The sequence below is a fragment of the Balaenoptera borealis genome (genome assembly GCF_965194805.1).
Source record: "Balaenoptera borealis genome assembly, chromosome: 11".
Classification (NCBI taxonomy): domain Eukaryota; kingdom Metazoa; phylum Chordata; class Mammalia; order Artiodactyla; family Balaenopteridae; genus Balaenoptera; species Balaenoptera borealis.
The window spans coordinates 48,232,556-48,253,151 of NC_138868.1; the positions used below are offsets into that span (position 1 = coordinate 48,232,556).

Sequence of the window (20,596 nt, forward strand, 5' to 3'; positions counted from 1 at the left end):
CACAAGGACACTTTCTCTCTGGTGCGTACGAGAGCTGGGGCTGGTCCCTATCCCCAGGTGCAGCCACCCTCCCAGCTTCAGCCATCAGACCCTCCCTCTCTAGCGGTCAGGGTGCCCTGTCTCTGTGTAGCAAGGCCTGAGTTGAGCTGACCCTGCACTGGGAGCCTCCACTTCTGGCCTCAGGCCTACTAGAGGCCTTGGCTAGCACAGGCCGTGAAATCTCGGGAAAGGCCCGACTCGTTACTCGGCCTGATGCATGGGGCCCAGCAACTCCTCTCCAAAGCCTGCCTGGGCCCCCTGGCTACGTGCTTCTCCACACCTGGGATGCCATCTCCAGCCTCAAGGTGCCTCAACAGCCCTTTCTCCAGGAAGCTATCCCATGGTGGGGAAACGATGTGGGCAGCAGGTTTCCTGAGAGGATCTGCCTTGCCTCTCAGCCTCCGGGCCCTGCTCCCCCTAGCTCAGCAGACAGACAGGGGGCACGTTTAGCAAGCAGGAGCTTTTTCAAAGGAACCCAAGGGAAAGGAAACCTGCCCCCAAACCTGGGCCTCCCTGGGGGCAGATGGGGATGGGGAGAGACAGGGCTGGGCTGTGGGCTGGTCGGTTACCTTAGTTCACACTGCTTCCCTTAACTCAGCCTTATCAGGGGCCCCTCCCTGCCCAAGTTTCTCATTGCTCTCCAAGTGTGCCCCACACCAGGGCCTGGGAGGGGCTGGAACAGACACAGGAGAGTCACGCTCCCCAAGAAAGGTGCATCTGAGAACCTGGGGCTGGGCTTGGGGGCGTCACTGGACCCCCACGGGGCTCACCCTTCCTCTGCATCGTGGCACGGATGTCCTGCCCGCTGGGCCGTGTGCCCCCACCAGCGGCTGTCTCCCCCTCGTCCCGGGCGTGGTCTGACTGGCCCACAGTCAGGATCCGCATGGGGCCTCGGGCCTCGGACTTGTCTTCTGCCAGTGCTGCTGGCCCGCCGGTGCCTGCAGGCCATGGACACTCCTGAGTCCCATCCAGGGGTGGGGAGGGTCGGGGGAGAGCCTGGATTCTCAGATGTCCAGGAAGAGGGTGAGGGAAGAATGGGGGGACCCTCTGAAAACTTCACTGGCAAAACCGATTTTTTAAAAATGAATGACAGCTGTCTGTCAGCCTCTTAATGATCAGTGAGCTAGGAAGGGGCATGGGCTCCGTTTCTTCTGCCATTCCCCCACATCTGTGGCCGAGGGTAGGACTGAAATGCCTCACATCCCAGGCAGACAGCAGCCAGCTCCAAAACCAACTGCACGGTGAAAAGGACAAGACGGAGAACAAGGCTGGATCCGACACAGCAAGGCCACCACTCGGCACGGACGCGGCCAGCTCCACGTCGTCAATGCTGATCTCTCTCCCTCACACACGCAGACTCACATACGTTGTTAAAACACACAGGGCCCCTCAAAAAAGACAGGTCGGCATACGCTTGCTTTCCCGAATGGAGGGGCTCCCATCCCCCGTCAACCTTCCTGCCCAAGTTGCCACAGCTCCAGGACCAGAAGCAAGGCTCTACCCAGAATGCTGCGGTCGGCTCCACAAGCCCACGGACCCCGACACACCACTGTCCAACCACGACCCAGAGGCCCGGAAGCCACTCCGTGTACAAGGCTTGAGGAGCAGGGTGTCTAGCCAGCAGAGACAGGACTCAGGGCAGGCGCCCCTGTAACTGTCCTTGATCTCCAGGGATCTTCTCTGGAGAGGCAGGAGCAGAGGAAACAGACTGGTCTGTGGGGCCCAGAGGGTGGAACTGGGAGCAGGGAAGAGTCGAGGAAGCCCATGAGATGCCTGAGCACTGCCCAAGGTGGGGACGGGCTGCCGGGAGACAGTGAGCCCCCCGGAGGGAGTGTCCTGGTCAGGGCGGAGGTAGAGGCGCTCAGGACCCCGGCTGGGGAGCCGGACTTCACTTCCTGGCAGCACGCGAGGCCTGCCCACACCCACAGGCCAGCCCAGTGCCGCGGGAGCGAGAGGAGGCCTGTGAGCCAGCTGGGGAACGGAGCCCTGAGTGCCACGTAGGGCCCTCGCCAAGGCCTCCCACCAGGTCCCTCACCCCGAAGTCTGGAGGATAAGCCTCCCGCCAACCCCACAGAGGGGGCTGGGCCTCCTGAGGAGGCCGGTAGTGAGGGCAAGCCAACCTTTGTGCCTCCCCTTCTTCTCCTTCCCAGAGGCCGCGCCCTGGCCCCCCGCTGCGGCGGCTGCCTTGGTTCTCTTGGCTGAGGCTGGTGCTGTGGGGTGGGCAGCTCCCAGTGGCACACTGGCAAGCGAGTCGGCCTCCTGAACTGCTCAGGAGAGAGCAAGAGAGAGAGAGAGAGATGGGCGCAAGGTGAGACCAGAGCTCCAGCACAACACTTCCCAGCTCCCCCACCACTGGCCAAGCCCTGCCAGGGCCTCCACACGCTGTCTCTGCCAGGCAGGCCAAGCGGGAAGGAGGCGGCACCACCCGAACCCCTGCAGGGTGATAAGTCAACACCACGGCCAACCCAGAAGCAGAGCAGTCTGGGAGGGGGAGGGAGAGCGTCTGGGAGAATGTGGGCCATCGAAAACGGTGGGTGAAAGACAGAAAAGCTGCAGCCCCTGGGAGAGACCACAGCGAGGGCCAGCACCCCAGGGAGCTGCACTGGCCTCATGGGATGAGCCCGAGGCAGGGCAATAACGGACACCAGGAGCCGCACGCCAACAGCGGGGTCTCGGAATGGCCACTGCTGGGTGTCTCCACGCTCTCCACACATCAGAACCCCAATCTGCTCAAGGTCCTTGGGTGGTTTCTTAGTGCTCTTACGATGACCACCGACATCCTCCTGCAAGTCTGGCCTTCCCCTCGGCCTAACTGCGCACTCCTCAGCTCCGGGGCACCCCACGTCCCAGGCACACCAGGCTCTTCCAGTGCCTTGTACGTCCTGGACTCCCTCCTGCCACGGGGCCTTGCTCTTGCTGTCTCACCGCCTGAACCGCCCTCATTGCTCCCGCCCACGCTCCCACTAACTCCCATTCAACCCGCAGATTCCAGCTCAGACATCATCTCCTCGGGGAAGCCCTTCTCTGGCTGCTAGCCTGGGAGCAGGCTCTCTGCCATTCACTCACTGGGCCCGGCTTCTTTCTGCAAAGCACACCTGTAACAATCTATTTCATTCTCTCTCTCCTCCTAGACTTTAAGGTCCATAAGAGAACAGAGACCACATCCGTGTGTGCTCACCCTGGACCCCCAGCCTCTAATCCAGAGCCCGACACGAATAGACCCTCAATAAATATTTAAGCACTGGGTAAATATACAACGTGAATAAGCATGGCCAGTAGGTCAGAAACTCATCACTGGGATAAACTGTCAGTTCTGATTTATGTCAAACTCCCTCATCTTCCTCTGAGAATGATCCCCTTGTATATAACACCAAGAGCCAGCAGAGGGCAGAGCAGGAGGCAGCGGAGGCCACAGGGGGCAGGGCGGGCGGGGCTCCTGGAAACCGGAATCCCAGGTCAGCCAGCTGGCTGAGCAGCCTCCGCAGAGCTGGGGAAGCCCGGTCCCGTGGAGAAGACCCAGCCCGGTCTGGAGTCTCAGCGGGGGACAGCATTCAGCTGACTGGCTTTTGGAACACACCATGGCTGCTTCAACTTTCAAAGCCCTGAGACACAATTTTCCTCACTTTACAGGGCAGGAAACAGACCCAGAGAAGGTAAGTGACTCGCTCACGGGGACGAGCGAGCAGATGACAAGCGAGCAAGCTGTCTTCCGACCTGGACCGTTCGCTCTGTCTCAGAGGGGCTGCAGTCTTTCTGCGGGGCTGGCCCTACCCAGCACACAGTCGGTGCTCAAGAAACACCTGCCAAAGTGACCGCACAGCTGTGACCTGCCAGACTCTCTCAAAGCCTCAAGACGTCAGCTCTGGCGCAAACCGGCAGGGCCCGAAGTCCCAGGAGCAGGCTCCCCTCCCACGGGTAGCCTTGGATGGCCAGATGCCAGGCTTGGCAGGGCCGGGGCGGTGATGCCAGGCTCCACTGGATGCAGAACAGCGGGGGCCTTCTCTGCAAGGCACTTCCGCCACCCTTGGGGCGGCACCCACAGACAAAGCATGCGGAGAAGGCTGCCAGGTTAGGGTGGGGCCGGAGGCCAGTTCCATGTGGAGCAGAGCTGGGACTGCCTCCCAGAGACTGTCCCCTCCTCTGAAGGGCCTCTCAGGTGGAGCACAGACACACCAGCTGTGGCCACAGCTGCTGAACTGAAGCACACAGGGGCGTTGCTGTGAAGGGGCCCCGAGGCGAGGCAACGACCAGTAAACTGAAGTGGCTGGAGGCAGCAGGCCCTGAGGAAGCCGCAGAAGGAGGGGAACACCGTGGCTGCTTCCAGCTGCAAAAGCCAGCTGCCTGCAACCTTCTCAGAGTCACTAGCTGATGGAGAAGCCACCATGGTTGCTGGCACCAGCAGGGGGCAGTGGGGACTGAGTCCGAGTCCTCCTTTCAGGCTCAGAGAGACCAACCCTCCGCTCAGCCTGGGGTCCTGAGCAGGACGGAGGGTGCTGAGCACTGGGATGCAACGGAGCCACCCCGTCCCCGCGCCCAGGATGAGCTGCAGAGAGTCCCCTGCCCAGGGCACTCTGCTGAGAACCAGAGTGTACGACGACGGGAGGCTGCTGGCTACCACGGCTCCGCGCAGGCACCTGCAGGCCAGAAGCCAGGGCACTGAGGGCGTGGGGAGCCCAGGGCGGGGAGGCAACAGGTGTCTGTCACAAGAGGCACTGGGCAGGCAGGAAGCTGAGATGGACCCCTCTCAGGAGGCAGAATGCTGGTGGGAGCAGACCGTTCTGCTCCTGGGAGCTGCCTCCTGCTCTCAGGGAAATGTCTCAGATCAGAAACCTGGGCTTTTGAACTCCCGGGTCCAAAAAGCTGTACCTTCTGGTCCCAGCACCTGGCTCAGGAGCCCAAGGCTCCAGGTCCCAGCCTCCCTCCGCCTGCCCCGCTCAGCTGCCCACCTGGGCTGGGAGCCGTGCTCGGCCTGGGCACCCCTGACAGGATGAGCCCCCCACCTACCCAGGTCAGCAGGAAGTCCCGGAGGGGCTCCCCAAAGCAGTGCCGGGGCCTAAAGCTGCAGCGCAGGGGCCTCCCCAGGCTGTCCCGAGGGCGGGGGTACCTTGGTAGCTGGCGCTGCCGCTGCTGCTGAGGTAGGACTCCACCAGGGGGGCCTGCTCCTCCGACTGCCGGGCCCGCCGGCTCCGGGGCCGCCCGTCGGCGTTGGCCTGCACCATCAGCGGCTCCTGGCGCTTCTTCCTCTGCTTCTGCTCCAGCAGGGCGCGCTACAGAGGCAGCGGACAAGCACCGGGGTTGGCGGGCCTCAAGAGGGCGACCGCCTCACCCAAGGGAAGGCGCCCAGACTGGGACCGGAGAGGACCTGCTCGCTCGGCTCAGTTCTAGAGGTCACAGTGCGGTCCACAGCCCACTCTGGCCTCATGTTCTTGGTGCCCCAAGACGTGGGGTCCGGCGGAAGCCGGCAAGTGTCAGCCCAGGCAGCTGCCCTGGCGGGATCACAGCACAGACGTCCAACTGCGGTCACCCAAGCTGCCTGCCGGCAGAAGCCCCAGATGCCGGGGCAGTGCTAATGCCGAGCTGGTAAAGGAGAGAGCTCGCCTCTCTTCTCCTGGGAGGGCCCCCTCTCCCCACCAGACAGGATCACCCCAGGAAGCAGGACAGCCCTCCCCCTGGCCCTCGGAGACCCCAGCCCAGACTCTGGACGGGACAGCCAGTGCTCACCACCCTTCCGCCCGGCTCCAGCCTCACTCACCTGCCGGTCAAGCTTCTGCTGCCTCAGGTTGCTGCCCTCATCATCTAAGACACTGCGGACGGAGAGACGAGTATTCAGGGCCTGCCCACAAGGAGCCAGGACAGCCCAGAGGCCACCCCCAGCAACGTCTGGTCTCTTTAAACCCCTCCCGTCATGGCTGCTGGGCATGGGAGGGGGAGGAAGGGTGAAGCTACTATCTGGGAACCAGCCTGAGACAGGAAGCCATGAGCCATCTTTCTGCCGCTTTGGGGACTTATCTCCTGCTGGGATGCCTGCCCCCCAAGGACTTCCCAGTCCGCCCTGCCCCAGTAAATATAGAGGAGACACTCCCCTTGGGCCCATGAGCAGGGTCAGGCCTGACTGAGATCCAGGGGCATCAGGCACAAGCCAGGCCCGAGGCTGGGCTTCAGACCCAAGGGCCTGTCCCTCCAGCTCCATCTTTCCGTCCTTTCTGGTGGAGGTTGGGTCTTCCGAAGCAGACTCTCTCCCCATCTGTTTAAGGCAAACTCCTGGCTCTCCAGGTGGTAAAGTGGAAATGCTGACATTGCCCACCCCCACCCCCCCACTTAAAGAGGACTGAAGGTCCCTCACTTGGGAGAGTGAAACTATGACACCGACCAGTCCCTCGGGACGTGGCTAGGGCTGGGTGCCGATGTGCGCAGGGCAGACACAGCACAACAACGCACAGCCCAGCAGCCGGCCACCAGGCCCTTTCCCTGGCCACAGCCACAGTGTGGGCGGCTGCAGGGCATCAAATCCTTGAGCCCCTACCTATGGTGTTGGGACGGGCAGCGTCATCTCACACAGACCAGCTCTGCCGCCAAGTAAGGCAGAGCACAAGTAGGGATCCCCAACCACTTAACTTTGTTTCTAGTCTAAGACACATGCACGAGACCTAGGCCCAAACCTATAACGCCAAGGTCAGGACAGCTGCATGGGGTGGGGTTGGAGCCTGAGGATCTGAGCTCTGGGAACCCCAGGCTGCCCTGGCCCAGTTATTCCACAGCCTGCCCCTGAATCAGACCTTGTGTGGATGCCTGCACAGGTATGTCCAAGTGTGTTGTTGGGTTTGTGTGTGAGGCTGTAGGAATATCTCATGCGTGTGCACTGGGAGATGTCCAAATGTGTGAGGGCATCTACACATGTAAGCACATACCTGAACATATATGCATGCAGACGCCCATTTAAGAGGTGGGTGTGCTTGTGTGTAGCTGAGTACAGTACACATGTAAGGGGGAAAGATGAGGTCACATCACCCTGAAGACAAGGTGAAGCATTTCCACCTACTTCTGACAGCAGTAGCCCTTTCCAACTGGAACAATCGACCTGACATGTCGTCTCCGCTCAGGCAGACTACCTGTGCCGGGGAAGCCAGCCAGAGGGGGGCAGCCAGTCCATGGATTGCAGACAGCTCACCACCCACCTCTGGCTTCGCCACCTCCCTGGCCACAACCTGTGAAGACTGCATACTTTGAACTAGCAGCTGTCCTACCTACTTGACATATGGGAAGGACTTTCCTGATGCCCATGGGCTGCTCTACACGCAAGAGGAGCCCCAGTTGTGATCTGGGGCCCTGCACAGAACAGCCCCATTCGCCAAACCCTCAGCTGCCAGAGCACAGGAGAACACACTAGTCAACAGACATGCTTCTAGTCAAGGCCTCAGTCTACCTAAAGTAGCCCACCTGCCTAAGAGCGCACAGCGGCACATGGCCTCCCTGAGGGCAATGCCAGGCCCAGAGGACAGGAATAGCTCTGAAAAATCCCAGCTGGCTGGGGTGGTGATCACAGAAGGCGGCACCGCAGGCTGGAGCGGGGCACCAGGGTGAGCAGGGTGCCTGGGAGCCCTGTCAGGTCCGAGAGGCCACAACTCCTCCTCCTGCCTCTCCACCTCCATGGAGAATGCGAGGGCAAAACATCTTCAAAGGGTGAGCGTGCAAACACGACTGTGCACTGTGGTCTGTGGCTTCCAGGATATGGGTGACAACTACAGTCTGGCTCTGTGTGCCACCTGGCCGAGAGGAGCAACGGGGCCTGAAATCCAAAGGCACCCTGCTGGCTTCCCTGGTGGCGCAGTGGTTGAGAATCTGCCTGCCAATGCAGGGGACACGGGTTCGAGCCCTGGTCTGGGAAGATCCCACATGCCGCGGAGCAACTAGGCCCGTGAGCCACAATTACTGAGCCTGCGCGTCTGGAGCCTGTGCTCCGCAACAGGAGAGGCCGCAATAATGAAAGGCCCACGCACCGCGATGAAGAGTGGCCCCACTTGCCGCAACTGGAGAAAGCCCTCGCACAGAAACGAAGACCCAACACAGCCATAAATAAATAAATAAAAATTGTATAACTTAAAAAAAAAAACAAAACAAAGGCACCCTGCTTGCCAAGCTCTGTGCCTGGCCCACACGGGGCGGCCTGCCATCTCAGGCATGTCCTGGTGGTTGGGCCACAGGAGCCCATGTCACCTCCACAAGGCAGTGCTGGCTCCTCCCCTTCCTGCCAGCAGGAGAGGCCATTTCCTGGCTCACTGGGATGACGCGAGCCACTGCACTCTCACAGGGCAGGGCCGGGGGCAGTCATCTGGGTCGTCCCTAGCCCTGGGCTTGGCTGAGCAGGACACAGACGATTATTTCCATGGTGCCGACACCACGAAAGGCACTGACCCCTAATATGAAGGGGCGACATCCCGCTGAGAGGTAAGCTCACATTAGCAATGCCACCTCCAAACTGCTGGTCACAGTGGCTGCTCGACTGACAAAAGGTGGTTCCAGCCAGTGCTCCCCTCATGTCCTCATCCATGCGGGGAGGATGTCTGCCTACCACAGGCCACTGTCCCACTGCCACGGACTTGGCACGCAGTTCCATGAAAGCATCACTTCCTCTTCCTCTGTCCCCACCCCATTCCCTGATGGGGGAGAATGACAAAGAGCCTTAGGCTTTAGTAACACTGGTCAGCAGGTACGATTATAGGTAGAATGGACTTAGTCACTGGCCTTCAAAGAAAGATGGATGAACACAATGGTGAGGCTTCGGAAGAGATTCCAAAAACTCGGATACCCCAGAAGTGCCTGGAGAGCTGCCCACCTCTTCCCTCACCACCAGGCACGCTGCAGGAGTGGAGGATGCAGGGCTGGGGAGAAGCAACACGTGCTTGGTGAACAAGAACATGCCTGGCTGAGCAAGACCCATCCAGGAGGGCCGACAACCCAGCTAAATGAGGCGGCTCCGAGAGTGGCAGCACCACGTGCCGGACAGCAGGCTCCTGGCACAGCATGGCGTTTCCAGGAGAGCCACAAAGGCACCAGGTGGACCACACTCACCCAGCATAGGCAAGCTTGTACCGGGTGGTGTTTCTGCCCAACAACAATGTATACGGAGCGCACAACATCTGTCCCTGGTGAATGACAAAGAATCCCCTGCACACAGCTGAACAATGACAACAATGATGGCCGTCTCCAGGGAGAGCAGAACCGAAGCTCCTCTCTCCTCCGCAGCAGGCCCAGTCCCCCTCCCCTCCCCGTGCGCCACATGTCCCTGCCTTCCCATCTCCTACGACGGAATCTCTCCTAGGCATCTTCCTTCCTCAGGACACACCCAGGCCTGCCTCTTTCTGACCGCACTGTTCTAGACAGCACTAAACGATAACCCTGAGTGCAGACAATAATGGCTTTTTAATGACTCGGCCTCCTATTATGGAACCACTGCCAAGCCCAGGCTGCCAGCTGCAGCCCCGCCAGGAGACTCAGACAGGAGACAGGGCACTGATGGATGGGTCTCCCAGATGACCCTGGCGGCTCCTTCACGACGGTCACCTCTTGCTGAGGGGCGGACCAGGGAGGCCCAGGGAAACACCAGTCACTGGCTCATGAAGGCCAGAGAAACCTGGTCTGCTGTGTCCACCCGTCCATTTGCTCTGCGAAAGGCCAACCAAGTGGCGCCCTCACCTCCCAGGAGACAGCCCCTCCACATCCCCTTACTTCTTCTGAGGCGCCAGACAGGTATCTGAAGAGTGAACCATGTGTGACAACAAAAGAGTCAGGGACATTTCTCCCATGGCTGGAAAAGCCAGACTTGGCCAACATAGTTAGGAAGCCGGGTGCCCCCCTCTCTTAGACCCCACCTCCATGCTGCAGCTAATCCACCAGAGCTGACCAGAGGCCTGGCGGCCAGGCCAACCTCAGGGCAGACCCACTCTCCATGCCCACTCCCCGCCCTCTGCCCTCCTTCCTTCCCCTCAGTCACAGTGGAACCTGCCCCTGCTGGATTCAGGCAATCAGGGAAGTGGGCTGTCAGGGGAGGAAAGACCACCCAATGTGCCTGGCTGCAGAGTCTGCGGCGAATGCCAGACCCCACCCGCCCACCCAGCATGTCTAGATCTGTGGCTTCTGCTGCCGAGTGGCTAACTGGAACATCGCGGGAAAGACACACGGTGGGGGCTGAATGGGGGTGGGGCAGCTCCAGAAGGGAGAGGACCCCGCTGCTCACAAGAGTTCCAGCCTCCCAGGATGAGGCGTCTCCATTCCAGCCACTGGCTCCCAACCTTACCAGGTGAATCCAAACTGCTGGGGGCACTCAGCCTCACCTGATAATTCAGACCTGCTGGGGAAGATGCCCCAGAATGAATCCTCCACCTTGCACTTCCTTTTTTAAAGCAAGTGACTCAGGTGATTCTAATGCTCAGCCATGCAAACAGAGACCAGGAGCCAGAGCTGGGGAATCTCTAAAGAACAAAAAAGAAACTGCGGAGCTGCTCTAAGGCTGGAAGCATGCAAACACAGCCTTCTGTTCAGAGGCGGGAAGAAATTATAGTGTGCAGATCAGTGTGGCCCCAGGTAAGACTGTGGAAGGGGTCGACTGAATAGCTAGAAGGGACATGACCATTAGGATTAGGAGCAAGGCCAAGTGTGCCAGCAAGGCAGGGCACACGTCCGCGGGCCTATCGGAAAAGACAGGAGGACAGTGCAGCCAGGCTTCCGCGTGGAGCTGCAGGGACCGGCAGCGATACCATGCGGGCGAGACAAAGCCACGTAAGCGGTGTGCTAGGCCAGTCAGACGGACAAAGGTTCTGGCAACAATGGGTCACGCCATCATCAAAGGAGGTTTCTAGCATCATGTTTCTCTTGGTTAGCGAGTTTATCGATGACCTGACACAACGCAGCCCTCTCAGCAGACTTACAGGTGACACAAAGTAGAAGAGATACTAACTGTTCACTAAGAGAGTATGAATTCAGAAGACCCTGGAAACCTAACAGGAAGTGGTCAAGTCTTACAGGTGGGCCCCCAAACCCAGGTCTTCCCACGCAGGCAGAATGGGGGAGACAGGACTTGACATCAGCCTGATGAAAGACTGCGGTTTTGTTTACAGAGGCCTTGAGGTGATGGATCAGTATCAAAGCCATCCCATGGGGTGGTGAGGCCTGGAGGGCAGCGACAGGAGCAGGGGTCCAGAGAGAGGAAATAAAAGCCTCACTCTGCTCGGTGCTGGACAGCTGGACAGGCCACACCCAGGACCCTGCCTGCGGCTCCAGGATCCGTGCTGGAGGAGGGCAGAGACCAATCTGAGGGCATCCGCAGGATCCCTGCTCCCTGAATCATCTGTCAACCTTGTGCGTCCTGCTCCTTCCACCCCAGGCAGCAGCAAGAAGACTTCCCAAAGACGCTCAGGGTGGGAGAGGAGAGAGACTCCCTGTGGAACTAGGAGCAGAGATTCTGCTCTTCCTTCCTGTTGCCAGAAGTGAAGCAAGGGGCCAGAGTCTGGGCACCTCTGAGGCTCCTCCCAGAGGGAGAACTGAAAGACTCAGAGTCTTGCTTAAGCAGAGTCTTGTTTAATTCCATTCCCCAGTAAGCAGAGTGAGACGTACCAGGAGGATCTTAACGAGGACCAAGAGGAGGGGAAACCCAGAGACGGGCTTAGGCTCACCACCGCAACATAGAATTTTCTAACGTTCTCGTCCACCTGAACGGAGGTTGTTCACAGGGATGCTACAGGGAGCATTCACACAGAGGACTGGACAGCCTGTGAGGGCCACTCCTGCCTGAGGTTCTCATTCTCTGACCTAGAGCTGTGCTTTTCCAGCAGCACTGAGAAAGCCCCATTGTGAGGGGAGAGTACTGCAGCCCTCAGGTATGCTGAGAACACAGGTGTGGCGCCAGGAAAGCCAGGAAGTCCTAAAATCTACCTGGGGATGCCACTTTGATTCAAAGTAGTGGGCATCATGTCCATGCTGGGTCATGCCAGGCAAACAGGTTGCTCTCCAGAGGCAGTCCCTGGTCTCCAGGAGTGCACGGCCCGGTGAGGGAGACACCGGGCAACGGCCGCAGGACCGTGCAGACAGAGCACTGAGGACAGGGCTGGCCATCACTCCCACCCTCCAATACACCTGTGGGCAGCAGGCTTTCCTGACTCTCGGCGCTCCACCTACAACCCATAAAAAGTTGTAAAATCATGAACCAGGGACAGTTAATGCTCCTCAAGAACACAGGTGAAGACAATGGCAGAAATAGAAATCTAGTAGTAATAATAGAAAAAAAGGCAAAAAGCTATTCCAATTGTTACACTTTATAAACTAAATGGCTCCCTTCTAAGTCGGAATGTGAGATTAATCCGTGATCATTATAAACTGAGTCACAATTACCCTTAAGATGATTATCACCAGCTGTCACTGCTTCAAAGAAAAGGAGCCGGGCCCAGGGGATGCAGGTGCAACCACCACAGAGACAGCAGAACCCTCACCAGGAGAGCTAACGAGATATCGACCGACCTCTGGTCCCCAAGCCAAATGGCACATTCCAGTTCTGACATGAGGGAAACCCCACACGAAAACACGTGCACAAGTACCCATCCCCCTCATCTGCAAGTGCACTGCCTTGCCGCCTTCTGTCCCAGTTTTCTCTGTAATCAGGCAGGCATGTGGCTTTGACTGCAATCAGCAGCCCTGCTAGTGCAAAAGGCAATTTGCATCTCCTCTCAGCCAGATCTCCCCATTCTGGAAGTCTACACCCAACTCCAGTGCTTTCCCAGGCACAGTGCAGGCTCAGAAAGACCCCAGCAAGGCAGGAGAGAGTCTGGCAACTTCTGACTACAGCCCGCCCCCAGCTAGACACCTACCCTCCCTGCCACAGAGCAAGAAGGCAGGGTGGCAGAGACCTGGGACAGTGCACAGGGCAGGGCCACAAGGATGCCAAGCTGCTCGTTGGGGCTGGGCTTCGGAGTGGCAGGATTCTGTGCTCCAGGTGGAGTGTGTGGGCTCAAGAAAGGAATGAGGGGATGGGATTGCTGGGCCTAGGCTGGGGCAAGTGCCAAATCACTCTCTGCAGGATGCCAGTGCCTGGGCACTCGCCGCCGGAGGACAGAGCCATTTTCCAGAGACGACCCGACCTCCCTAGGGCCCTCTTTCCCAGAGGCAGGCTTAAGCCTCCCCAGTTTGAGGCAGACTTTCTCTAAGACCTGTGTACTCACTCTACAAGTTGCTTTGGTCCTTGGCTCCTGGGAGAGGCTTTCTTGAACCACGATCTGGCCTGGGCCCCAACTTGCCATATCCTAAACACGCCGTCATATCCCAGCCCCATGTGCTTCCCCTATCCTCCCTGCCTCCTGAGTTAGTCTGTGGCCACCACCCTGCCATCAGCACCCCCGTTCAGGTACTTCCACAGCACTAGAGGCCTCTGAGCCCACAGGCACTGTCCAGGCACCTCTGCTGGGTGATTAGAAAAGGTTAATGATACTCTGTGTGGCGGCACTGTCTTCTAGAAGGTCCTTAGCCCACATGTGTCAAGAAGGCCAGGACGCACCGGAAACGACTTGTGCCCCCAGCCGGGATGCCCTGTGCAGGGTGACAGCCCTCCTGAGTCAGCACAGCCCCGGTCCCCTGATGGGAGAATCTCCTGGTCTATGTGAGACTCTGAGGTGTGATTGTATACATCTGCCGGAAACCCTGGGTTGACCTGTGTGTGTGCACACACGTGTGTGTGTTGGTGGGAGGGGCACCCACAAATTCTAACTTGGGAAGCCCTGAAACCCCCAAAGGTGCTGAGATTAGAGACAACAACAATTCTCAAGAGAAACTCTGAATCCCCAGGCCAGTGACAGGTGCTTGTTTGTAGAAGGATCTGCTTTTAACAAGCCTCAGGCGGTTTCAGCTGGTTTCCATTTTGGATGCTGTCTGGACAGACTCATAGAAAAGCTCTGTCAGAATTATTTTCTATCAGTGACTGGAATCAGTTCCCTTTGAGGGTAGGCTGCGTTACAAGGCAGGTCTGGAGAGTCTGTGCCTACCAGCCGCAAGCATGTGCACCTGGGCCAGCAAGAACATAGTGGACCTTAGCAGCGGGCACCCCTTTTACACACATGCCTCTCAGGGGAGGCCTGGAGATAGCCCCGTAGCCCATGGCAACCAAGGAGCCAATGGGTGGCCAAGGATCTGGTGCTGCCATGGCAATGAGCTCTTTTCCAGTGGTAATGAAGAGAATGGAGTAGAGTGGATGTAGAAAGGCCTGCACCTGTGCAAGCCCCAGGGACCCCTCCCCCACCCCGACCTCCACACAGGCAGGAAAGCCCAGCTGTCCTTGGGACAGACCACAGCATCAGGGAACATCAGGTGGCCATACTTCCCTGAGTGTGCCTGGGTTCCTAGGTGTTCTGGTGCACGTGAAAGCAGTTCTCATGTATTGTGAGTTGGTGTGTGTCCAGGTATAAACCAGTTAGCAAGTGGATTTCTGACTCTCTGAAAGATATGAGTAGTCTTGTGTGTGGGTAGTGGGAGGCAGGTATTCCCCAAATATAGGATGTGTATGTGCACGGATAGGCAGGAGTACACCTGTGTGAGCCCGAGAATCAGTGTGTGTGTGTGTGTGTGTGCGCGCGCGCTTTAGGTTCGGATTGACTGTCTCCAGGAATTCATGCCCTGAGTGTGTGAACCGACCAACAGGAGAGTCTTTGGTCCTGTGGATCCATGCCTGCAGATGTATGGGTGTGTGTACGCTGCTATACTGGCGTAAGACCGGTGTGCTAGGCCTAGGAGGGGGCTCAGCACCGTTCACTCCCTCCCCAGGCGGCCACATGGCACTGACTGCCCCAACAAGGCCCACACAGGCCCAGAGCACTGGCCTCTTCCAGCAGCCCCGGCGGATAAGTGGGGGAGCGGAGCAGGCTAGTTCAGTCCACTGGGGCCCCCAAAGTTGGGGCAGGAAGGCCCAGAGCCTCCAACCCGCGCCCCCGGGGCTCGGCCAGATGAGGAGGGTACAGCTGCCCTGCGCCCCAGTCCAGTGTCCCCAGCCAGCCCTGCGCTCCGAGTTCGGGGTGGTGGGCACCTTGGCCCGGCACCCTCGACCCTGCCCCAAGCCCTCAGCGTTGGAGGGTGGTGGGCCAGGCCCGAGCCCCCCAGTCGAAGAGAAGGTGGGGGCCGGCGCCCGCGTACCTGTAGGGAATCCAGTCGGAATGCGGCTTGGAAGTCATGTCTCTCGGGGGCGGGGCGGCAGCTGCGGTTCCGGAGGCCGGGGCCCGCGGGGGCCGGCGCGGGGGCCCTGCTCAGCTCCCGGGCCGCCCAGGGCCGCATCCTCCCGGGCCGGGGCGCTGGGCCCCGCCGAGGCCCGCGCTGCACGCCAGGGCCCCGGCCGCGGGCTCGGCGAGCGACTGCCTGCGCGGCGCGATGGGCGAAGCGGCGGAGTGCGCGGGGCTGCCGCGGGCGGGCGTGCGCGCGCGTGAAGGCGGGAGAGGCCGTCCGCACCGCCCGACGCCGCCAGAGGGGCTGGGTTCCACGCCTAGGGCCCGAGCTCTGCGTGGTGGCGGCGGCGGCCCGCCCCCTCCTCCCTCGCCCCGCCCCCGGCGGAGACCCCACCCCCAGACCGGCTCCGGCGTCCCAGACGCCCCCATCCCCCTCACAGAAAGCCCGGGTCCGCAGGCTCCGCACAGGTGACCGCGCCTGAGCCCACTTTGGGTGAACAGGCGCTGTCACTGGGCGGGTCTCCGACCTCAAGCCTGAGTTTCTCCTGTGAAACGGGGATAATTCTAACACCTGCCTACCTGGCCTACCTATCTCCACTAAGGGATGGGAAACCTATGCTCAAATGGAGGGGGAGGGGAGAAGTAGGGGGTGGGACCCAGTTGTATAGGAAGGGAATGATGCCAAAAAAGACCGAAAGAGGTCCTGGGGAACTTTCAGGTCCGAATCATGGAGGCTGACGTTCCCCCCTTCCCTGCCGCCTCCAGTTCTCACATGCCGCCGGGGGAACCTTCTTTCTTTGGTTTTAGTAAAGGAGGTGTTTCCTCATTCCGGAGGAGTCCTTCCCCTCTAAGCTATAGGAGTCAAGACAAGGATACATTTACCGTCTATTGAGTCCCCAGCCCTTGTAAATTTATTTTACTTAATCTCCACAACAGCCTTGAGAGGCAAGTAGTTGTTCCTGTTTCCCAGAGAATAAAGCCTCAGGAAGGCTAAGATGCCCAAGGACATAAAGCTTGACAGCCATGGAGCTGAAAAGGAACCAGGGCCTCTGCCCTCCAAAGCCCTTTCTAAGGGCCACACTTAAATGGAGGCAAAAACCTCTCAACAAAGATAATCTTAAAGTCTCTGAGCACTGAGGAGGTCCTGGCTGTGACAAGCACCAACTTTAAAGCAAACTGTGGCATGTTGAGGTGAAGGACAGCAAGTCCACAGCAGGGCTGGCAGAAGCAGGGAGGAGAGACCAGGAGATCTTGGAGGGGTCTGCTGAGGGGCACCGTCTCCACACTGCAGGTGGGTGTCCTCATGTGTACCCTGGATTCAGCAGTGCCATCCCCCCAACCATGCCAGAAGAGTGTCCATGTGGGATCCTTTGACTGCCTGACTGGTGGGGAGAGAGTGTAAGGACAGCCAGATGGGCTGAGGGAGGGCCCCATCCTGCTGCCCTGGGTCCACAGCTGGGACTCCCCACCCCAGGACTTTGCCAGCCTTGCAGCCTGACCCATTTGCTATAAAAACAATAACCAGGACATTTGGAGCATTTGCTGAGCATCAGGTGCTAGCTATATACTATAACTCATGTAATCCTCACAACCACCCTAGGAGGTAGGTGCTATTATCATACCCATTTTATAGCAGAAGAAGCTAAGGCACAGAGAAGGCAAAGTTCTTGCCCAAAGTCACACAGCTGGTCAATGGTGAGGCCAGAATTCACACACAGCCCTTGTCCTTAGCTTCCTCCTGCCTATCACAGTTCTTGCAGGGCACATGCACGCATGCACACACAGCCAGCCTCCCTCTTCAGGCTTCTGGAGTGGACAGGTCATATCCATCTCCGTCTGGCACAGCATCGATGCTTGCCAAAGGCTGTGACCTCTGATTATTTATCAACCTCCAAGAGCTATCACTGTCAATGGGGACAGAGAGCAGACAAAAAAATTCACCCCAGAGTAGGGTGCAGGGGGCAAAAAGTAGGGCTGTTTCCTTGCCTGCTGGGACACTTGGCCTGGGCCTCCGTTTTCACCCCTGTCGGGCTCCCAGGAGGGGCAGCAGAAAGGGACTGGTCCCTGCCTTGGAGACCAAGGCAGCATAGCAAATCACTACCTGAGGGCCTCTGTCTGTCAGGACCTATGGACAGAACCCTGCACGGAAGCAAGAGGTCAGCCCCACCCTCCAGACCATCAGCAGCTACCACTTCAGAGATGAGCTTAGACGACTTCCTCTTCAAGAACCTGAGGCTGCTTTTCCCCTTTATTCCCAAATTATCTGACACCTTAAAGCAATCAGAATCAAGTTGGAAGGTCTCAGGAGCCTGGAGTAATTGAATCTATTAAATAGACACTTTAAGTTCTGTCCTAAGGGAGCAAAATCTGGAGTCAGAGTGAGGTGCAGAAATAAGACAGCTCTCCGTGTCTCTTCCTGCCGAGGCTGTGTGTGCACATGGGATATGGGGGAGCCAGTGGGGCTGTGTGCAATGTATGCGTGTGTGCGTGAGTGTGTGTGTGTGTGTGTGTGTGTGTGTGTGTGTGTGTAAGGTGTCCCTGCAGTCAGAATGGGTCTGCACAGGAACATGTGTTAGTTGGTATGTTGATGTGTGTGCATGGGGAGGATCTAAGCGGGTGCTTCTGTGAGTTCTACGGCGATGTGTGAGTGTCCACACTCAACTCAGAACTGGTGGTGGGTTTTGCTGCTTAGATGACTTCCCTGGTTGACATTTTAAGCCTAGGCCCTTGGCTTCTACCAAAAAGCCACTTCAGAAAGCAATGTGAAGAATACTGTACTAAGCTGTGATTAAAATACAGCTGTGCTGTACACGGACCCTTGAAGAAGTACCTAAGCTTTCTAAATTTAGCCCAGGAACAAGGTTATCTCTACTGAAACATAGCAAACCCACACGGCCTCCTCACCACCTGTCCAGTTCCTCAAGGATGAGGTATTTGCTGTGAATTTAAATTCTCCTCGTTGCATCTTAGGCATTTTCAAACATAGGCACGGTTTGTGAGTGGAGCGAAAGAATGCATGGGAACAGAAACAACCTGAAGGAGACCCTCACATCTGCCATCCCCGCTGGAGAGGACCCCGGTGCAAGCTCCCCTCAGCAAGGCTCGTTCATCCAAGGAAGAAGGTTAGCATTTTGGCACCTTGCCACTTCCATGTGGAGTCTTAAATTTTCTATTTCTAATTTAACTGTTTTATTGAGTGTGGGCCACCTCTCATCAATTTTGGAAGCAAAAGGATATAAATAATAAAAGAATATCTATTCAGATTGGGTACCAGGTCCCAAGGCGTCCTGCCTCGTAGCTTGGCGTCGTACCCTGGCATTCTGAGGAAGGCAATGCAATCAACCAAACAGCAGCTCAACCCGACTGGGCTCAAGGGTCCATGCAGCACTTTGGCAGGCGTCAGGCTCAACCCTGCTCTCAGGGAGCTTTCAGTTTGGCAGGAGAGACAGAAAGCACCAAGCTTCTGGAGTCACAATCCAGGTGTACAAAGTGTTGGGAGCAGCCAATGGTACTGAAGGAATGGGAGTCAGGTTAGGACAAGTGTTTCCCGAGAATAAGAAAGGATGACAGTTGAATTGGACCTTGAAGGATGAGGAGGGTTTGTTTTTTTTTTTTGGCCGCACTGCAAGGCATGCGGGATCTTAGTTCCCTGACCAGGGATCGAACCCACAACCCCCCTACAGTGGAAGCACAGAGTCTTAACCACTGAACTGCCACGGAAGTCCTGAGGAGGGTTTTGATAGACAGATAAGAAAGGAAGTGGGGGGGAAGTTTAACAGTTCCTGAGATTCTATGGCTGGCCAGGCGTGGTCCTGGGCTCTTTTACCAAAGGGCATTCTAGACAAAGAGGATGACATGAACAAAGGCAGCGGATGTGAGAGTCTATGACCAATGCAAGTGCAAACCTAGGTACAAATCACCTAATGTGGTGGCATATTGGTGAGTGGTTCAGTGTGGCACAAGGGTCAGGTCACATGGTCCTCTGAGCACCCAGCTGGGGGGCTTGGATTTTATCCTGCAGCCAGTGGGGAACCACTAAAGGGTTTTAAGCCAAGGGTAACCTGTCCAGATGTACCTTTTAGAAAGAGAGAATTGGGAGCAAAATGGAGGATAAAGGGAGACAAGACCAGAGGTATTGAAAACTGTTAGATGGTGAATGGGAAAGTCCAAGGCAGAGATGAAACCCCCTACACCAGAGCCCAGTGCCTTGCAAAGCTGTTGGGCAGATGTCATGGCAAGATGGTGGCTCATGCATGCACAGCCAGAGAGCGCCCTCTGAAATTCCCCTTCAAACTGCAGAATATACAAAGACCACTGCCCCATTACACATGATTAAAGTGAGATAAATAGGCTTACTGATGTCTGTGGAAAAATGTAGGGTAACCACTAGCAGAATTAAAAACAATATGTTGGGCTTCCCTGGTGGCGCAGTGGTTGAGAATCTGCCTGCCAGTGCAGGGGACACGGGTTCGAGCCCTGGTCTGGGAAGATCCCACATGCCGCGGAGCAGCTAGGCCCGTGAGCCACAACTACTGAGCCTGCGCGTCTGGAGCCTGTGCTCCGCAACAAGAGAGGCCGCGATAGTGAGAGGCCCGCGCACCGCGATGAAGAGTGGCCCCCGCTCTCCGCAAATGGAGAAGGCCCTCGCACAGAAACGAAGACCCAACACAGCCAAAAATAAATAAATAAATAAATAAATAATTTTTTAAAAAACCAATATGTCTATTTTGTCTCACTGCCTAAGAGAATAGCAAATAAAAATCTCCACAACAACAACAAAAGTGACCCTAGTCTAGGGACTTCCCTGGCGGTCCAGTGGTTGAGACTCCGTGCTGCCAGTGCAGGGGATGCAGGTTCGATCCCTGGTCGGGGAACTAGGATCTCACACGCCACAGCACGCAACCAGAAAAAAAAAAAGGAAAAAAGAAAAAAAAATGATCATAGTCTAAAGGAAACATAAGACTCAGAAAGCATAAAACAAAGTAATAGGAAGAAAACCAAATGTAATGGTGATGAAGTCAGTGTAAATGGAGAGCCTATGAGATTGGATCAGATGTGACCATCATTTGTGGAGACCATACTCTATGCTGGGCACCCGCTACATGTTTCATGAAAGCAATATGGGCAATAAGGTGATGAAATGGAACTTCAGTGAGGCTCCGAGGCAATAGGTATCACGTTCCAGAGTGAGGTGGGATACCACCAAATGTGACATGGAGAAGAGGCCGTACCATTAGCTGGCACATTTCTGGTACATACAAAATATAGGAGGCTGAGAAAAGGGTTGTTGGAGGTTGAAAAGCAGTTTTAGAGAAAGCCACCAGGGTCCAGTGAGCCCTGAGTGGGAGGGGTGGAGGGGTTATGGC

General features: G+C 57.3%; 1 protein-coding gene across 3 annotated transcripts in view; it reads right to left on the reverse strand.

The window, feature by feature from the left end:
• TUB (TUB bipartite transcription factor) overlaps positions 1-20,596 on the reverse strand; it is an 88,151-nt gene that overhangs the window by 9,534 nt on the left and 58,021 nt on the right. The window contains exons 1-5 of one of the 3 annotated variants that reach the window (XM_082341581.1): positions 15,205-15,506; positions 5,792-5,843; positions 5,144-5,306; positions 2,160-2,303; positions 810-977 (exon numbers count right to left, since the gene is read on the reverse strand). In XM_082341581.1, coding sequence (XP_082197707.1) covers positions 810-977; positions 2,160-2,303; positions 5,144-5,306; positions 5,792-5,843; positions 15,205-15,242 — 565 coding nt within the window. In that variant the 5' untranslated portion in view covers positions 15,243-15,506. Of the gene's footprint in view, positions 1-809; positions 978-2,159; positions 2,304-5,143; positions 5,307-5,791; positions 5,844-15,204; positions 15,507-20,596 lie in introns of those variants that run through there. The other 2 variants (XM_082341583.1, XM_082341582.1) reach the window with 2 other exon arrangements.